The sequence below is a fragment of the Aspergillus flavus genome, chromosome 2, assembly GCF_009017415.1.
Source record: "Aspergillus flavus chromosome 2, complete sequence".
Classification (NCBI taxonomy): domain Eukaryota; kingdom Fungi; phylum Ascomycota; class Eurotiomycetes; order Eurotiales; family Aspergillaceae; genus Aspergillus; species Aspergillus flavus.
Genome location: NC_092409.1, coordinates 5,438,677 through 5,454,427, shown reverse-complemented (window position 1 = coordinate 5,454,427; position 15,751 = coordinate 5,438,677). Strand labels below are relative to the sequence as shown.

General features: G+C 47.8%; 3 protein-coding genes across 3 annotated transcripts; 1 reads left to right on the top strand and 2 right to left on the bottom strand.

Moving 5' to 3' along the window:
* Positions 1 to 5,009: 5,009 nt before the first annotated feature.
* F9C07_1340421 (C6 zinc finger domain protein) lies at positions 5,010 to 8,980 on the top strand. Its single transcript, XM_071507995.1, has 5 exons — positions 5,010 to 6,727; positions 6,836 to 7,237; positions 7,292 to 7,717; positions 7,767 to 7,996; positions 8,048 to 8,980. The coding sequence occupies exons 1-5, from the start codon at positions 6,495 to 6,497 to the stop codon at positions 8,629 to 8,631; spliced, it is 1,875 nt and encodes a 624-aa protein (XP_071364041.1). The 5' UTR covers positions 5,010 to 6,494; the 3' UTR covers positions 8,632 to 8,980.
* Positions 8,981 to 9,677: 697 nt separating this feature from the next.
* On the bottom strand, positions 9,678 to 11,726 carry F9C07_1989 (putative alpha-amylase; the record flags this gene model as incomplete). Its single annotated transcript, XM_041290293.1, has 9 exons — positions 9,678 to 9,965; positions 10,045 to 10,285; positions 10,351 to 10,497; positions 10,563 to 10,725; positions 10,784 to 11,012; positions 11,081 to 11,189; positions 11,259 to 11,374; positions 11,465 to 11,503; positions 11,559 to 11,726. The coding sequence occupies 9 exons, from the start codon at positions 11,724 to 11,726 to the stop codon at positions 9,678 to 9,680; spliced, it is 1,500 nt and encodes a 499-aa protein (XP_041143568.1).
* Positions 11,727 to 12,357: 631 nt separating this feature from the next.
* F9C07_1990 (putative alpha-glucosidase AgdA) lies at positions 12,358 to 15,484 on the bottom strand (the record flags this gene model as incomplete). The annotated part of the gene is made up of 4 exons (XM_041284988.1): positions 12,358 to 14,032; positions 14,091 to 14,261; positions 14,314 to 14,724; positions 14,784 to 15,484. 4 exons carry the CDS (start codon positions 15,482 to 15,484, stop codon positions 12,358 to 12,360), a joined length of 2,958 nt encoding a protein of 985 aa, XP_041143567.1.
* Between the last annotated feature and the right edge of the window lie 267 nt (positions 15,485 to 15,751).

Below are 15,751 nucleotides of genomic sequence, written 5' to 3'. Positions count from 1 at the left end.
GCATCCGATATCCACCTGGGGCTAGAATCATATTGTCTCATGACCGACTGTGAGATGGTCCTCCTCGCCATTCCAGGCCATATCCAACGGCGAAACATGCGCAGCGGCATTAGTGACTTGTCATACAGGATGCATACAATCTAAGCTCCAGCAATATATCGTCGAACACGTAGAGACACCCCGTTATCGAACAAAACACTATTGTGGGTTCTAGCTTTCTACAATCACGATTTTTCGTAGTGTGGAAGCACCTTGTTGGTGGCCTGAAAAGGTTATCTTCCCTGCCCCGGGTTTCTTTGGGGGCGAATTGAGGTATTATGCTAGGAATACTTTACCATTGACCTATCTACCCGTGTCATTAAAGTCGCCATACTTGCAGGAAATAGCTATTTCTCTATCAGTTGTAGTTTCATGAATGGGTCGCCCTAGTCTGATATTTTACCGTGTCGTGTCTCAATGTCCGTTATCCCCTACCTCTGTTCCAATTACGATTACGGACCTTTTAATTTCTCCTATCTCCCATCAAAGGATGCTCCCTTGCTTCTATTTCGGTTATCATAAGACATTAGCTATCAGAAGAAAAGAAAGAATGCTCACCGCGTATCGCTATCTCTAAGGGGAGAGACATACTACGCCGCTTGGCTCCTCAATCTGATAGTCGAAAATCACTCATGCACAGTATTATCATGAGATACAGTGAAAGGCGAAAAAGTATTCCAAATATGTATTACTTGTTCTACGTGCGTAAGGAAGCAGACCAGTAATTGCCTGTAATCTGTGTCTTGGGCAATAATAGAAGAGCTTCGAACGCCTGTAACCCGTCGTCATGCTGTACCAGGACACTTGGCAAAGAACAATAAGCTTGACAAGGAGCTCAAGGGATCTACTGATTGGGCTAAGAGCACAATACTGAGTGCCGAAACTTGACCTGTCGAGGTTGCTTATGGGGCCTACTCGACATGTAGTTTCAGCACCGGGTAACCGTGTCCTCTCCTAGTAGGTTAGTTGAATTTGTCAATGTGGACATAGAATTATTTGGTTGAGTCTCTCCAGAGCCGAACTTGTTTGATCCTGTTATGAGGGCTTATTGATAAGATAGAATGCTATAATTTACTAGATCTTATGTCTACTGTGGCGAGATGATGCCTGAGAAGCGAGCAATGTGAATTTCGCATTCCTAAATATATAAATATATTTCGATGTGTGTTTCATAAAAATAAGCCACAGCTCAACATGACAGAATTATGCGAAACACTACTCACTATTCATTGGTCTGCGTTATGCTGTTTAGCATACTGTTCATAAGTTGGCATTTTATATTGCTGGTACCAACTAAACATTTAAGTAAAATTGTGTCACATAGCGACATAAATGCAAAGATTCCGATGGATTTTTAAATCCTAGCTATAGTAACATCCAGGACTCACTTGATGCTTTAGAAGTATCTACTCACATCGCCATGTAATCTCTACTCTTTAAAGCACCGGCGTATCGTCCTCCTTTCATTTCGGATTTCTGCATGCAAGAAAAGCTGGGAGAGAGGAAGAAAACCTCATGTCCCCGCGAAAACTAATGGTATAACTTTCCATAAGCTACCACGATTATTTATATACTTGAGATCCACAGAAAGTCATTGATATTCACGCTCAAGTGTTTTCCATACATTCACAGAGCCTCTACTTCCTTCCCGGCAAGTAAGCCTGAGAACCCCTATGTATAGACTTATTACATTGGCTTTCATCTTATCAAGCAGGTCACTCGCAGCCACCTGAGTAGGGCTGTATTTGAAACCACTCAGGGAGTTGCAGGATTGGCGTGTGATGTCTATGATATTAGGTGTCTAAGTGGACTTCATTTAGCTGCCATACACCATACATGTGAAACCTAAGACACATGGGTACACGCCTCCGCGTAGAGTATGAATCTCAGTTGGCAACCGAGTCTGAGCCAGGGCTCAGCATATTAGACCACTTGGTATGGCTATTGAACTATCGGGAAAATGAATTAAACACCTGTATTCTATGGGATAGTTCATGGCAGGGCCCATTGAGTTCGTTTGTAGTGACATTCTTGGGTTGCTGACATTATAAGTAGGGATCCCTGGTCAATGAGGTATTCTAAGCGTCGAAGATGTCATAGGGAAATATGTGTCAGAAGGCCTCGTGCGAAGTAGGTAGAAGTTTATGTTGCTTTCTCAAGATAATGCTTGTTCAATTGACGAATAGTGTAGGACCGGGGTACGAGGACGAGCAGGAGTCAAACCTTGTATCCTGTTCAACGTTAATTGATTGCATCAGTAACCGTTAATGATAAGTGCAAGATTCAGAAATAACAACAAGCCCGAGCACTACTGTGGATATTGTCGCGCGAGACCATTGTGGTGTTGATTAAAAGTGTATTCCTTCCCTTTATTGCTATGCAGCCACGATTAGCGAGCTCATGGGGTAAGTATCAAGCACTAAGCAAAATACTCGCGAGGAATAGAACAAACAACCGAAATCGTTGTGTATTCAGGCCTCGTTCTTGATGTCAGGGTGTCCGTGTAAGAGCTCAGGTGTGTAAAGTGTGGAGCTATGGATGAGAACAATGGTTGACGACTCGACTTAATGTTGATATATCCTCGCAGTGCTTCTACCGATGCGTGCACCACAATATCAAGGCCGGTATAGTGACTGAATTGTGTGCCACATACTCAGTTGATGTATACTGTCTGATTGGAATCACGGAAGGAAGTCAAGATTATTCCTGACTTAATCTCATCCATAAAACATAGCTTCTTGAAAGCTCCTTTTCCAGGAATCTCTTGAGCGCTGATCCATCCCTAGAAGCTTTCAACCAGAATGTCAAATATCAAAGATGGATTTTCTTACTGCGTGCATTGTTACTCTTTCTCATAGTACATGAGATCGATCAATGTCCGGAGGAGTAAGGCTAGCAATACATTGATTTCCAAAAGAAACTGTAGAGGAATCGACGTAACTCGCTAGATGTTCGCAACAGTTGGGTATCTTCTGCAAGTCTAAGCAGTGCTGCCTAAGGGAGCTTCAGATGCAAGCCTCGTTTGTTCCAACGGCATAAGGACCCTTGCACACAGGAGCGTGGCAAAACTGTTATGTAAAAAGAGCGCCAAAAGCAACTACCAAGACTCCTTTGCCTTGCCACTTTTATACATGTGACTCATGTTGGAGGGCATCCGGGATGACCTAATAGATTTGAACTACCTATTTCACTGAGAGGATCATCAACTGGGACGACCTAGGGCGTCCTACGGCATCCTCATTCAATCAGCTTTGAGATTTGATCTCAAAGCAGGCTGGCGGATCAACGGCTCAGAAGTACTGGTCCTAAGCGTGTATGACCTCCTATCTAGGAGATGCTGTACAATGATGTCAATTGAGGGGAAACCATGGTCGTTTCTCCGCAATGGATACACGGTGCGTACAATCTCTGATGCGACGATATCCCGACTAGTGTCTTGAAGATATATTCGCCATGGCATGTAGTTGCTCAAAATGTAAACCATTAGTCAAGTCTTGGTGAAAACGGACATTCTACACGATGCATAATGATGAGCACATGTAGCAACAGGGCTGAAACGCCCTAGCATTCTAAACCTGGGGTTAGCTTGCTATACTCAATTTTTCTGTGTCATGGAATGGAACGTTACCCCAAGAGCGCTTGGCATCCTGTAATCACTAGGAGTCAAAGTGGAAACAGGTATCCATCAGTTTAGCTGTGACAGAAGCTTGTAGGATAGGATTAGAGAGGGATGGAGGCTCATGCCTGAGAAAGAAATGCAGCGAAACATGTGCGGGATCATGTGCGCCATGATTGTCTTCCATGGACGCGCAGCACCACGCTTCACCATTTCATTATCCTTGCTCCCCCTTCCCCACACAACCTCATCAATTTGCGACCAGTCCTATCTAGGTTGACTCGTCTTCAATGCAAAAAGAATTCGGTCGAGTATGCCTTACGGCTGCTGATTTTCTGGGTTTGTGATGAGTCTTCAGCTCGCCTTGGGGCATCCAACAACACCAGCGGAGATACCAACGCGCGGTTCTCCTATCCGAATGTGATTCTAGGGCTAATATGGGCCTACATCCGAGCGAGTGCTCCACGCCGAACGGTCAGGCCGAGAAAGGATCCCTGCGGCGTGAAGTCAAAACGGTGCTTGATTCCGTGATATATTAGAACCGCGTGCCAACGCACTAGTCATTAGCGCAGGATGGATTTATTATCCTCGTCTTCCATCCTGTGGAATGTTCCAAAAACAGAAAAGGATGGCGAGACTCGCAAAGATTGACACATAATTTCCTCCATCCAACTAATCAGTTAATATAGATAGATGCAGGTACGATATTGTGATACTTGATAAGAATGGCGATACTGCAGACTACAGGCTACTTTTGGATTTCGGGGATATCCGAATAACCCACATCCGGGCCGCGAATGATATGATATCTTCCTAGTTACCCATAGTGCAGAGTTCTGATTCGGCATCCTGGCAAATGTTTTTTCCTGATGGTTCAAAAGCGTCGCCCAATGATAACATGTGAGACACGTTATATCCGATGCAACCATTCTATCAAGCCGGTGGGGTCCACGACTGTCTCAATCGCCAATGGTGCAGATCAGGTCCTCGTACTGAACCGTGTCCAAACTACAAACGGGATTAGCCTGAACAAGGACCTGCTTGGCATGAACAACGCACGATCGAGGATTGGCTGAGGATCGATCACCCGCTAAGAAAAGGCCCAGTTCGTGCCTTTTACGTTACACCCTTGGCGCACGCTATCCTCAAGGGCCTTAAACTTGATGTGGTTGGCGAAACTTCGGAAGCATGTGAAGAAACTGGGGCAAGATAAATGAATTTGCGTCTTTTTTTTCCTTCCCCCCCGTCCGGCCTACAGGCCTATGGCTGGTACGAATGCGCCTTGTTCCTTAAAGGGTCTAATGCCGGAAAAATTGAGCTTCGGCGTGCCACTAAAAATTGCTTAACAAACTAATCGTCTTGAACGTCGATTGGTTAAGGGGGGAGAAAGGGCCAAGTTGGTCAGCGACGGTCAGATCACCGAATGTTGCCGGAAATTGAAGGGCTTCAAAAGGTTGCATCAACTCCGCTAATCAATACAGTCAATCAGTGTTAGCTCAAAGTCTGATTCTACGTTCCGAATTCTAGATGGGCGGAGGTGAGCATGGCTGAGGCATACCCGAAGCCAAGCTCCACAACTACGGGCGGGTGGCCACTTCTATCCTACGGTTGGAATATCCGAGAATCCCAGGGCCTTAATAGCACATCAGTTATTAATTAATACAGTGGTTCCGCTTTCGTGCAGGGATGCAAATCCCTAACAAGAAGCAGATGACTCGGGATGAATTGTAGAGAGGCCCCTCCTCAACGGCCGTGCCTGATGAGCATCAGACCAGCGGTCAAGGGTATTGCGAACAGAACTGCAGCAATGCCCTGATTTTGTTGGCTAAAGAAGCTAAAGTGCGGGTGGCAGAACGCTATCATGCCACTATGCATTAACCAGGAACAAGCCCGTGGGTAACCGTTGAGCCAGGGGATCAAGGTTGCATTGCAGGATTCGCTGTTTGAAGTAAAGGAAAAAAATCTTCAAGCAAAAGCCAGTCTATACGGGTTTATAAGGCAATCGCGCGTATCCTATTGCCTACGGAGTATACTTCAAAGGATCTGATATCTCATGATCTGCGTGATCGGCTTGCCTCCTATCTTAGATCACCCGGGCTTCTTCAAATCAGCAACAACGCTCAGACATGTCCCCTGAGAGGTGATCCAAATCATACACGAGAGAACGCGGAAACGCAAATTAAGGATGAGCGAAAAAGAGAAAAAAATCCGTTGTTCCTGAGTCATGACGAATGAGCAAAAGTCAAACACACCTTCTGCTTTTGGGGGGTATGCCCGATCACAATCTTCAACCCGCCATGATAAGAGACACACGCTATCGACAAATCACCGGAGGTCAAGATTAGTGGCAGTCCTTAGCTAATTTCAGGTCGGCGTCAACCTTAGCCAACCCAACCCAACCCCCTCATGGAAGCGGGACTCCCTATGGAGCCGGCTTACATCGGGCGCACTGCAATGGCGCACGTCAATCAACCCCTCTCTTGTTGCAGTGCCTAGTATGCCAAACCACCCTTTCTATTCTTCTAGAAACCACACCCTAGAGACTCGGATCTACACGGATTGGTTGGAATGCTCCGATTAGTTCGCATTTACCCCAGGTCAAAATGGATAATCAATCTAACGGAGTCTATTTCGTCAACTGCCTGCCAGCTAGCACAATCTCCTCTTCACGCCCGGCCGTGGGCTGTTAAAAGGGTCAATTCCCTCCCCACCTGTGTGGATTCTCTATGATTTGCACGGGATCTGACTTGGTTTCCACAATTCTTCTTGCTCTCAGCTTGTTCTACTCGCCGATTATTCTTTTCATCAACGCGGCACACTACCCCCGTTGTCTGATGTCATGACTAGAACTACTGTTGAACCTATCAAATATGAGGCCCCTTCGTGGGAGCATAAGAGCGTGCATGTGTCCGACGACCACAGGAGAATCATCCCCAATGTCGGCGACGACGCGACGCGCCCAAAGGGCCGCATTAGACGTTCAATGACCGCTTGTAATACCTGCCGCAAGCTTAAAACTCGGTGCGATCTTGATCCACGAGGGCATGCATGCCGGCGGTGTCTATCTTTAAGGTCGGGTGCCACCGTTATCCACTTTGTCAAATCTCTTACGTCAAAATGGGGGATCCCATGTCCTGCCAAGACCAAATAAGCCTTTCTTGAGTACTAATGTTTCTATAGGATCGACTGTCAGCTCCCCGAGACGAGTGAGCGCTTTCAGGACAGTACTCCAATGTGGTCAGACGCAACGACAGCTATCCCCTCCATCGAGGAGCGTCTCACTTCCCTAGAGAGGAGTATGAGAGAGATGACCGGCATGCTTCGGCAGATCTTGAATCAATCACCAAGCGTCTCTAATATCTCCGTCCCTCCGCTAGCTCGGAGTGTTCATACGGAAGAAACGGCCTCCATTGAAGGAAACTCATTCGGTCCTTTCCTACCTAAACCCGTTCGGCTAATTCAGGACCTCCAATCTGAGTTTTTTGGGGAGACAAACCGCATCCCTGTTGAATCTCCTTTCTTGGGTAACAGTTTTGAGAAGGGTATCTTAGATTCTAAGTTGTCTCTCAAGTTGGTACAGCTGTATGGTCACTCGTCATGTCCATCTGCCTCTATAGCCGCTAATGCTTGAGCTAGATTTGTGGATAATTTCGGCCCTTTAGTGTCCATAAATAATCAGTCGGACTTCCACAACGAGATGAGGAACACCGATTCGTTGTTATATAGTACTGCCTGTCTTCTGGCCTCCCGATATGTGCCAGGCATACCACCACCGATTGTCCATACCATGAACCTCCAAGTTCGACATAAGGCAGTCAATCTGCTGTGGGAGAAACCGCCTTTGAAATACGAATCGCTCCAGGCACTCGCCCTTCTTTGTTTATGGCCAGCGGCGGGTCAGAAGGAGTTCCCCATAGATGGCTGGTTACTGAGCGGGACTGCAATCAATCATGCCCTCGTCTCCTTTGACTTCCTCAATCATGTGCCTTCAGAGCTTCTCATTGATAACGATATCGCCGCTCAATTGCGGCTCTGGAACGCTTTCTGTTTAACACAGTTACAGTAGGTACAACATTTCCGGCTTAACTCCAACTTGCTAATGCAGAAATAGTTTCGCTGTTGGCAACGCACGTCCATTCCATTTACCACAGAGATATCTCGATTATTGCCCACGACTTCTTGAGCACCCCGCTGCAACAGTTGAGGATGGCAAGGTCGTAGCAGAGATCCAGTTGTACTTGATCACATTGCGACTCCAAGCCAACGAGCAACGTATGCGATTCGCGGAGGTTGAATACGAAGAGATTGAACGATGGAAAGTTGAATGGGCCCATCTTCTTGGTAAGGCTAAGCAACGAGGACCATCTCGTATAAATGCTAACTATTCAACAGCTGGTGATGAAAATTCAACATTTGAGCTTAGTCTCTGGTTCTGTCAAATCCTCCTGCATCGGACAGCAATGAGGTTCCAAGCGGAGTCTGAGAGACTCACGTCGGAAATTCTCCAAGGATCGCGCTTGATCATCTCGAAATTCCTGCAACTCCGATTTGTCACCGCTCTAAGAGTGGTCGATCAGGCGTACTTCATCGTCGGTTATGCCGCTCTAAATCTTTGCGACTTCAACTTCCTCGACCCCCTCATTGACCAGATCCAGATGTTTCTGCTGCATCTGTCGCCAAACGAAGACCACATCGCATACCGGTTTTCGTGCATGATAGCCGAGTTCAAGCGTCGCTGTGCCGAATGCAACGACCCTTGCAGCGCAGTCGACGGTTCTCAATGCTCGTTCGGAGATGCCCGGAAGATGAGCATGGAACAGGTACAATTCGTGCCACCACTAGTAGATAGCATGATTGAGGGATATGGCGCTCTGGAACAGCTGATCCCTGAGGTCATGCCACACTCATTTCCGGAAAGTGTCATAAGTGGCATGGCTGTGACTGAAGCCATCCCTGTGGGATCGGCGCCATACTAGCAACCTTTCGATACCGTAATAATGTTATAACGAAAATGGTGTTGAGGACGGTTTGGGCCGGGTGGGTTTACATGGTCTGGCGCGTGATTAAATATAGGATATACGATATGTCTCCCCGTACATTAATTCAAATTACCCCCTTTTCTTCAATTTTTGAGGACCATTACTGTATTGATACATGTAGCTGGTCAGTAGTACGTATACCTGTCTTATGTTAGGCAAGGCGGCAACACTCGCCCTTCCCCTCCTACCCCTCTTCCCCTCTCTCTAGACATCGGTTTGTGTATGAAAAACTTATGGTATCTCACCAAAACTGAATCCTAATACGCTATCAGGCTCGGGATATCACTATACCCTTCTGGCTTTGTGAGAAGAGAACATACATCAGTGGAAAGAGTTCCCTTTTACTATATCTCCATGATATACTAACATAAACTTAAACCTAGACCTAATACATTTGACATTATGCCCACAATCGTATAATATTTTATGATATAGCTCCTCTCCAAGCTGTTTTTCCTGCTTTCTTTCCCCCATTCCACTTCATTCTATAGTCGCGAGCAACCACCAGGTCAAACCCTAATGATATGCCAAATAAAACCACAGCATACCCATCCAAACAGATTCAACTATCATACGAATTTAGCCTAAACGCAACCCCAGCAACGGTATATACCTTCCCTATTCTCGTAAGAGGATATCACTGAGAATCAATGGATTGAGAAGCCTTGTTTAGGTTTCAAGACTGCATATATTTACCTTCTGGAGACAGTTATCGTTATTTGCATGCCAATAATATCGTGATTCTCTGGCGAGAGAAGATACTGCTTATTTGTGTCGGTGGAATATAGCTCGGAATTAACCTTGTAAGGTTGTGGTGGATGTGAGTATTATCCTTTTTATATTTATTCAAGATTTGAGATCATTCCGATTTCCAACTATAGAACAAAAAGACCATACATCATAGAATAGACAAGTTACATCAAACTCAAACTCACTGTCCAATGCCAGATTGAATAGCAGTACCATCATATACTCTCCACCCTTCACGAGCTACTACAGATCTTGCTACCTGCCAACTTCTCAGTCGGATACAATACCCTAGGTAGCCCACCTGCCATAGGAACAGGCACATTTCCATCCGAACCAACCGTCACGGTCGTGCAGCCAATGACCTCCGTTAATTGCTGGCCGGCTGTGTAACCCGCACCACTCAAGGAGAGGGTATACGAATCACCCGAAGCACCCTTGTTGGACAAGATAGTCACGATCTGCGACCCATCTGTGCCCTTGCGCATGGCGATCGTTGTGTCGTCTTTGTAGATGGGCCAGTTCTGTATTGCCAGTGATTAGTCTCTTGTGTCAGATACTCTGAAGATAGGCCATTAGGGTATGCTTAGAGGTTGTGCTTACCTTGTAGGTCACGAATCCTGTATCTTTGCTAATGGCATAGTTCCGGATTGCGTTCGCGGAGGCAATTAACTTGTACAGCTCGCTGTCGGTCGGGTAGCCCGAGAGCCAGGTTGCTTCGCGGTTCGCGGGGTCGTTTCCGCCGGCGTAGTGCTGTTCTTGGCCGGCGTAGATGATGGGGATTCCGTCGTTGAGGATGATGAATGCTGCGACGTTCTTGGCGAGGGCTATGTCGTTGGTGTAACTTTGCTCTTGTTAGATGGGGTTCTGTGTGGAAATTGGGAACGGAAAATAAAAGGGAAGACTTACGAAGCGAACCGTGGGTTGTCGTGGTTCTCGACGAATGTGCCCAGGAGTGTTGAGTCTGGACAGTCGGATTTGACGGTGTTGATCATGTTGTAGAGGTCGTTCATGCTGCCGGAGGTTGACTTGAAGGCGTTGAGGAGTGGATAGTAACTGGTTTTAGCCGTTTCGTTAGGAGATGAGACTTGCAAGAAGGCTCATGGTTGGAGGAACCATACATGGGATAGTTCAGTACGCCGTCCATGACGTTCTGGTAGGGACAAGTGTAGGCCGGATCACCGTCGAGCACCTCGCCGATACAGTACACGCCTGCGGCTTTGTTGTACCCGGGCCAGAAGTCCTTCTGGACGTGTTTTACTGTGTCGATACGGAGGCCGTCAACTGATTTCGTAAGTATCATCGATCAGCCAAGTTGTAGAATGAGGGGGAAATATCTTACTGGAGTAGTTCGATACCAATGATCCCACCCAGTCGTACCATTCATTCTTGACCACATCCTTGGTGGTATCGAGATCAGGCAAGGAGACAGTGTTATCTCCTAGCCAGCAATCCTCAACCTGAGTCTGATCTTCATAGTTTTGAATGAGACAGAACGGGTGGAAGTAGTCTTGGGAACTGAACGGTTTAAACACACTGTAATCGACTGAGCTACCCGCTCCATCATAGCCCTGATATTACTCATTGTCAGTACTGAAATGAACCATATCCGCGAAGTCAGTTGCAAAGGACCACGAACCATATGGTTAGCAACCACATCGACCATAAGATACATCCCCCTCTCATGAAGGGCCGAAGAGAGCGCCTTCAAGTCATCTGCAGTGCCGTAGTTTTCGTTCAGAGAGTATCTAAAACCATCAAGTTAGTTCATATTGATGTAAAAGATGACAGGTAGATATTTAAAGAAATCGACTTACATATCCTGCTGCCAGTAGCCATGGTAGGCATCTCCATATGCGGTGGTCTGGGGCAGCTGGGCTGTAACGGGGGTGATCCAGATGGCTGTGAAGCCCATTCCCTGGATATAGTCCAACTATGTGATGGTTAGGACTAGAGTTCTTTTTATTTTATTTTTCTTCTGCTTTTCCTTCTTTTTTTTTTTTTTGATAAAGGGGCAATTTACCTTGTCGATGATGCCCTGCCATGTTCCACCACAGTATTTCTATATCAAGTCAGTTTACATTCCTCTTTCTGAAAGCTAGTAGGCAACAACACACCCGATCCGCAGTATTACAAGTCGCAGTCGTCGACCCATCCGTCCTTGCAAATCGATCCGTGAGAAGGAAATAAATGGATTGCGATCGCCAGTCCGCAGGCGTTGCAGCCAAAGCAGGTGCCGCGACCTGAAGGCCGTACAGAAATAGAGACCACCACGCGACCATCATAAATGCCTTCTGTGGGGTTTATTGTTCAGAGAAGGGAGAGCTTGATGTGATGTTGTCGGTTGCTATCCTCCAAGCATGGCATCCCTTGCTAGTATTTATATGTTGTGATACATCGCATCGACAAGGGACATACTTTAAGCTCTACGGCCAGGGGCGGGGAATCCAAGCGATTCGCAGAAGAGTTTAAATTGCATTCTGCAGGACAATACCGGGGACGACTGTGATTTGTGGTTGAGTGGAAATTAATCCCTTTAAATTTCCGCCCCTAGTCACTCTGGAGGGTGTTGGTTGGATCGCTGCCGGTGATCAGCGTTGCAGAAAAGGCCGACGGCCCGACCTTTTTCTTGGGCTGTTTCGCTTTGCTGCTTCTATTTGGATGGTGCGTCCGATGCCTAGAGGTGGTCCTTCGCTCGTGATGTGGACGCTGGGGTTTCTCCGTGAAGGACTTGGGCTTGGATGCTGTTGACTCCGGGGTTTTACTACTTTGGTCTTGCATCCCTTGACGATTTTTACGTAAATATCAGCCCTATGCTACTGATATCCGATTCGCTGCTAGTTTGCATTCATCACTTCATATTGCGGAGTTGTATACAGATAGTATGTGGGTCTAGGCTATCCTGTTACGCTTCCTTCACCATTTCAGTACCCAGTCCTTCGCCCATGCTCCATCCGCTGTGTGCTTCTGCAAGCCACCAACGTGGAGAACGTGTGAGGTGGCGTTATACTTCACAGAGTCGGAGGAGAGCGTCTCGCCATTGAGTGTCACTGAGGATGGCTTCTCAGTCACACCAAGTACCGACACATTCGCTAGTGGATTCGCCTCCTTCCAAGTACCCCGCGCAGAGGCTCGGAGAGTGGAGCGAGACGCCAGGAAGTCCACAGAAAGCGTATCCTCGGGGTAGACACTTTCTCCATCATCGAGGTAGAGCTGGCCAGAGGCAGTTCCATTACTGCTCAGCGACGCGAGCAAAGACCAGGGGGTCTTGCGAGCGTCGCGAGTGGTCAGCGCAACCTCCTGCATGGGCAGAATGCTACCACCACGAACGAAAACCGGAATGTGGCCCAGTGGCGCTGAGATTGTTGTGTTGACACCGGGCTTTGCATCAACAGCTGTTTGAGAGTACCAGTCGTACCAGACTTCCCCATGTCCAACACCTGGGAAGACACCCTGGACAGTATCTACCTGTGGCTCAAGAACAGGAATCACCATGACCGAGGGACCGACAAGAAATTGGGTGCCGACAGCAGCTAGGGAGGGGTCATTCGGGAACTCCCACGCAAGTGCGCGCATGACCGTAGATCCAGTGGTGTGGGCCAAATGGAACAGGGTGTAAAAGTACGGCAAAATAGCGTATCGAATGTTCATTGCCGCCTTCGTGGCATCGATCACGGACGCCCACCGATAGGGCTCTTGTGGGATTGCAGAGAGAACATTATGGTTGCGGTAGAAAGGGAAAAAGGCCGAGAGCTGCATCCATCGGTTGCATAGCTCCTCATCCGTGTTTCCATTGAAACCACAGGTGTCAACACCAAACATAGGGATGCCAAAGAGCGAGAACTGGAGGGCCTGCGAGATCGAAAAGAACATCGATCCCCATTTGGAGAAGTTATCACCACCCCAGTGGCCGGCCCATTTCCCAGAGCCGGAAAATGTAGAGCGTGCGATGATAAAGGGGCGTTTGTTCTCCCACACCTTGAGCAATCCGTGATAGGTTGCATTTATGCCTTGGTGGCCGTAAAGACTGTGTACATCATACTCCTGGACCCCATCCGAGTGAGTTGAATTTGGTGAGATGGCGTGAACGCTCAGGTCGTGGCCAGGTTGGACATGGTTGATAACATAAGGAGGGTGGTCAACATTACGAACTCCGGGGGTAGGTGTTGTACGCAGGTAGGGGGCTGATGTAGTTGTGGATGATGCCGCTGCGGATTGGCTTGCCGCCCCAGCGGATGCTGAGGCTGCTTCCGTAGCATTGGTGATGTTAAAGCCCTCTGGGTAATCATAGACGACGTTCCCTGGTTCGCCGGGGAGAGCGAACGGTGGATGAGCCGGGTTCATTGACAGATTGCCAGTTCCGCAGCTCCCTACGCAGAAGGAAGAAACTTCAGCCATGTCGTACCAGACCCCATCATAATGCAGCTTGTTCCACCAGGTGACCAGCTCATTAGCCCAGAAATCGGAGGCCTTAGGATGATGCCAGTCGGGGTAGACAGTATAGCCAGGCCAGACAGCGCCAATGTATAGACTGCCGTCGGGATTCTTGATGAAAACATCGTCCTTGGCGCCTCTGTCATAAGTTTCGTAACTATAATCACGGTGAGTCTTCGTTCACGGGCAAGAGTATGTGGAAGACGGCCACTTACGCATCAGAAGCGTTCTCCGGATTGGGAATATAAAGAGCTCCGTCAACGATTGGGACCCAGCGACGTCCACCGGCGTGAAGCTTGTTGAGGAACTTTTCACCTTCTTCATACGAAAAGCGATGTTGGTCATTGTCAAAATTGCGATATCCATGCATGTAATCGATATCGGCCCTGCATATAGGCGTTAGAAGGAAGCCGAATGAGCGACGAACATGTTTCTTACCAGAGGTACTCCAAAGGAATCTCGAATCTCTCGAAATTGGCAAGTACGTCTTCAAATTCGGACCAGTTGTTATAGCCCCAGCGGCACTGGTGAAATCCGAGCGTGTTATATTGCTGCATGGCAGGCAGTCCCACGGTGCTGAGCTGATATTGCTTGGTGACCTCGGCTTGCGTTGGGCCAGAGTAGAATGTCAGATCAACGCTTCCTCCCAGAGTGCGCCAGATCAACTTTTGATCCCGCAGGAGGATCTCCTGTCCATGGGCATTTCTGAGGAACACTCCGTGAGAATATGAGACGTATTCTTGAGATGGTTCCGCTTCGCTGCTCTTGACTATAGTATGGCTCTTATTCTGACCACCCACCTTGTAGTACCTTGTATCCAAGTAAAATGCATGATGTCCATAGATGTTACTAGAGGTCCATGGATTAGCCTAAAACCTAATGGGCCGCACCAAATGCCAGATACGTACTCGTCAATGGGATCTGCGATATCTGCGGCATATAGCGTCAAATTAGCGTTCTCCAGTAGCCGCAGCTGGTTCATCCGCTCTCCCAAGCCATATAGGTTATATTCTTCAGGCAACAACGTGACAAATTCTATGAACTGATTCTCGTAGACTAAGGTAGAGCCCTTTGTGTTGAATAGCACGTCACCAGTAGCTTTTCGGATCACCTTAAAGTTGAAAGAAGGTTCGTTGGACCAAGAGACAACAAAATCACTCTGAGGAACCGATGCATTTTGGGAAGCCTTTGGTCTGGGCACTAGCTCTTCCGAAAGAATGTACCAAGATGCATTGGAGGCGTCAAAATACGTCGGAACAATCTGGATGTTCAAGCGATCCTTTGCCTGGTATTCCACGGTCAGGGTCAACGAATCGACGTCCGTTCCGTAAACATTACAAGGGTCTCCAGCCAACTCCAGGCTAGCAGTGAAACCCTGGGAGGAATGTTTCACATCGGAGGCCTTGTAGCCCGGACAGACAGATTGCGCGTTGACCGCTTGGGGGTCATCAATGTTGGCGATCAAATTCGCGCCCACATCGGCAGAGGCCGGAATGGTGAACTGCGAGTATGCCGCTGTTGCCGAAGTGCTAGGAACGATAGATTGACTCGCCCCGTAAGCCACTGGTAGCAGCCAAGAACTGGCAAGGAAGCTTTTTAGACCGGCCATGGCGTGGTCCGCCAAGTTGATTCCGGACCGTGTTGTAGTTGTTCTTTTAAGAAACGGACCCCTCTGCCGTCTCCGAACCGGAATTGTAGCTAGATATATATGTCTTGACGAACCAGGTGTCCACGGGAAATCCCTCACAATTGATGGCCCGTCCCGTTCCCATCGATTTGTGCTACCTGCCGTGAAGGCAAAACATTCCCCGTCAAACGTCCGAGGGGCATTGCCTGCAATCTCTCGACCATGAGAGGGGAAGAAGTCACGCTAGTT